The sequence below is a fragment of the Lathyrus oleraceus genome, chromosome 5 (genome assembly GCF_024323335.1).
Source record: "Lathyrus oleraceus cultivar Zhongwan6 chromosome 5, CAAS_Psat_ZW6_1.0, whole genome shotgun sequence".
Classification (NCBI taxonomy): Eukaryota; Viridiplantae; Streptophyta; class Magnoliopsida; order Fabales; family Fabaceae; genus Lathyrus; species Lathyrus oleraceus.
In genome coordinates, this window is record NC_066583.1 from 309,463,835 (window position 1) to 309,467,885 (window position 4,051).

Consider the following 4,051-nt stretch of genomic DNA (forward strand, 5'->3'; position numbering starts at 1 on the left):
TTGAGAACGGATAATGGCCTTGATTTCTGAAATGAATTTTTCGATAGTTACTGTAGTATGTCTGGTATTGGAAGACACAAGACTACTACGGGTACTCCTCAGCAAAATGGCATGGCTGAGAGATTCAATCAAACAATCCTAGAAATGGTTAGATGCATGTTGGTTAGTGCTGGATTGAAGAAGGTGTTTTGGTTGAGGCTGTTGTGATTGCATCTTACTTGATAAATAAGTGTCCCTTGGCTTTCTTGTGGATGAAGACACTTAAAGAAATCTGATAGGGACATCCACATAATATCGACATACTTATAGTATTTGGTTATTTAGCCTATGCTCGCATTAATCAAGACAAGTTCGAACCTAGAGCTCTGAGATGTATGCTTCTTAGATACCCTAAAAGAGTCAAAGCTTATAGCGCGTGGTGCCCACAACCAGGTCACATGAGGTGTATCACAAGTCGAGATATAGTCTTTAATGAAACTAAGATGGCTTTCAAGAAAATAGATGATGTTGGTCGAGGTACGAAGATCTCTATAGAGGAGTTAGGAACATGAAGAGATTCTTGTTGAGGTGGAGCATAGTGATGCTGAACTATATAACTCAGATGAAGTCGAAGAAGAAGCACAAGTTGTTGATGAATATGAGGAGACTGATAATGACTACCTCCTAGAAAGAGACAGGTCAAGAAGAGTCATCAAGCCACCTCAAAGACTCGGTTATGCATATCTCATAGTTTTTTCCTTAATATCTACAAGTGGGATTCTTGATGAAGAACCTAGAAATTACAAGGAAGTTTGTAAGGAGTCGAAACAAAACTAGATGGCTGAAAGCCATGGATGATGAGATGAAATATCTTCATGATAATAACACCTAAGAGCTGATCGAGAAACCTGCAAGGGCCAGGTTAGTCAACAGTAAGTGGATTTTCAAGATTACCTTAAAATTGATTAGTGTTGTTGGAGGTTTGAAGAGAAAATAAAAGAGTTGTTTGAAATTATTCAGGTTTGAAGAGAAAATGAAAGAGTTGTTAGAAAAATGAAGAAGAAGAGAGAAAAACGTGTACTAGGTGTAGGGAAGTGGTTCGGTGGAAATATTTATGACAGATTTTAGCTAGGAGTTACCCCTCGTAATTGAGGAAACAATAATGTCAGATTTTAGCTATAGGATACCCATCGCAAATGAGGAAACAATAATGACACATACATAGAAACAATCATGACATTGACATGATTTGACCTCACAGTCAAACTTTAGCTTGTGGTTGTCCCTAGCAAATGGAAGTAATATTTTGCTAGGGATTAAATCCCTCACAAGTGTGCATATTTCTCTCCCAATAAAGAGAGTAACGATACAATTTCATAGTACAATGGATGATCCATCGCAACGATCAATTTCAAAAATAAAAATTTTCCTCTATAATATTTGCAAGGGGCTCTAGGAATATAATTTTTTTTATTTCCTGCATTGCGAGGGATTAAACCCTAAACAACACATTAATTTATTGAAGGGCTTAACTCCTAACATATTCCCGTCTATATTGAACTTTTTCTTGTATTGTATATTTAAAACTAAATAACTACAGTAATTAATTATAAAATTAAAATAAACTAATAAATGAATTAAAGACTAAAAATTTAACTAAACCTATAACATTTGATAACAAAAGTGTACTTTACAATTCAGATGTATTACATTCAATAATTAATTAGCTAAGTTAAATTAATAAACCTTTTTAATTTTCTTTTAAATTAACCCAAGGTGGTGTATATGATTACCAATATATCAAACGAGGACAATGACATTTTGTTTGTTTTCAAAATTTGTAGTAATTATTTTTCAAGAGCACTAACTCTTATATATAAGTAGTAATCCATAGCAGAACTACTAATATAGGAATTCAGATCCAAAGAGATAGAACAACACACATCAAAATGGCTGGTGGAGGATTCACCATTGATGCACCTTCCAATGGCTTCGATGGAAAAATAACACTTTCAGTCGTCATTACTTGCATCGTTGCTGCATCCAGTGGACTCATTTTCGGATATGATGTCGGAATTTCAGGAGGTGTTACAACAATGGTGCCATTTCTTCAAAAATTCTTCCCTGACATTCTAAGAAAATCAGCGAGTACTGAAGTAAACGTGTATTGCGTGTATGACAGTCAATTGTTGACATTATTTACGTCTTCTCTGTATCTAGCTGGTTTAGTTTCAATTCTCTTAGCAAGCAAAGTCACTGCAACTATCGGTCGAAGAAACACCATCATGTTGGGTGGTGCCATCTTTTTTGCTGGTGCTTCCATCAATGGAGGCTCTGAAAATATTGCCATGCTCATCGTTGGTCGGATCCTTCTCGGTTTCGGAGTTGGTTTCACTAATCAAGTAAGTAAACACATTTAACAATACTAGTCCAACATAAAATGGCCTAATCATGATGACGATGACACTAATGATTATTTTATAATGCTCTAAGGCGACGCCTTTATACCTTTCAGAAATTGCTCCGCCGAAATGGCGAGGTGCTTTCAGCACAGGCTTCCAGTTCTTTGCAGGAATCGGCGTGGTTGCAGCCCTCTGCATAAATTACGCGACTGCCAAGCACGCGTGGGGCTGGCGGCTCTCTCTTGGACTAGCAGTAGTTCCTGCAGCCGTGATGATGATTGGCGCGTTCCTGATAACGGACACGCCCAGCAGCTTGGTTGAACGTGGCAAGATAGACCAAGCCAGAAAAGCTTTGATCAAAGTCAGAGGATCTTCCATTGATATTGAACCTGAATTAGAAGAACTCATTAAGATAACAGAAATCGCGAAATCAGTGCAACACGAGCCTTTTACGACCATATTTAAGAGACAGTATCGACCTCACTTGATCATGGCATTCGCAATTCCATTGTTTCAACAGTTTACAGGAATCAACATTGTAGCTTTCTATTCACCTAACCTCTTTCAATCAGTGGGTTTGGGACATAATGGTGCTCTACTTTCCGCTCTTATACTCGGACTCGTCAATCTTGCTTCTATCTTAGTCTCCACTGCTCTCGTTGATCGTTTTGGTCGAAGATTCTTGTTCATTTTGGGTGGCATTCTAATGCTTGTTTGCCTTGTAAGCAATTTTTTTTTCAGTTAGTTCAAGTTTTTCTATTGGTGATTACTAATAATTACTATAATTTGTGTTTCCAATTTGAAAGATTGCAGTGTCTGCATTGCTAGCTATTGCGACTGGTGTTCATGGCACAAAGGAGATATCAAAGGGAACTGCAAAATTGGTGTTGGTGTTACTATGTTTCTATGCTGCAGGTTTTGGTTTTTCGTGGGGGCCACTTACCTGGTTAATTCCGAGTGAAATTTTTCCCTTGAAAATCAGATCAACAGGACAAAGTATAGCAGTTGGGGTACAATTCATAACCTTGTCTGTGTTATCACAGACATTCTTAACAATGCTATGTCATTTTAAGTTTGGTGCTTTCTTGTTCTATGCATTTTGGGTTGCAGTGATGACTCTATTTATTATATTTTTCTTACCTGAAACCAAAGGAATAGCTTTGGAGTCGATGTATATTGTATGGGGAAAACACTGGTTTTGGCGGCGGTTTGTTAAAGGAGAAGTTGACAAGAACAATCTTCCATGAAGTAGATTATAGTACTATCACTAAATAACTAATGCAAAGTTATTTGTAAGCAAATTAAAAGATGGTGATTGTGTTGATATGAAAAACTCTAGCAAAATAAATAGTTACTAGGTCATATTAGTGTGTATCATATAAGTTTAGGCAATTAAATTTTGTGTTGGGATATGTATTATATAAGTTTAGGCAACAAACTATATATAAATAACTTGATGTTTTCTAGGACTTTTAATCTCCTCTGTTATTGAAGTCGGGCTTCTTGTGCAACAAAGTAATTAATTAAAGTTGTAACAATAATGTTATATTTCATTAATTTTCAATATTTATACAGTTTGTTGGTTAAGCTACCAACTAATTAACTAATCACTTGTTTTAATTTAGCTACTAACTTATATCCGCACATAGTATATAATATTATAAATTAAC

General features: G+C 36.1%; 1 protein-coding gene across 2 annotated transcripts; it reads left to right on the top strand.

The window, feature by feature from the left end:
- Window positions 1–1,869: 1,869 nt before the first annotated feature.
- LOC127084209 (sugar transport protein 5) lies at window positions 1,870–3,850 on the top strand. 2 transcript variants are annotated; one of them, XM_051024616.1, is made up of 4 exons: window positions 1,870–2,381; window positions 2,473–3,102; window positions 3,188–3,391; window positions 3,534–3,743. In XM_051024616.1, exons 1-4 carry the CDS (start codon window positions 1,929–1,931, stop codon window positions 3,537–3,539), a joined length of 1,293 nt encoding a protein of 430 aa, XP_050880573.1. In that variant the 5' UTR covers window positions 1,870–1,928; the 3' UTR covers window positions 3,540–3,743. The 2 variants fall into 2 exon arrangements, with proteins under 2 accessions (XP_050880573.1, XP_050880572.1); XM_051024615.1 differs by having other exon boundaries at window positions 3,188–3,850.
- The last annotated feature ends 201 nt before the right edge of the window (window positions 3,851–4,051 follow it).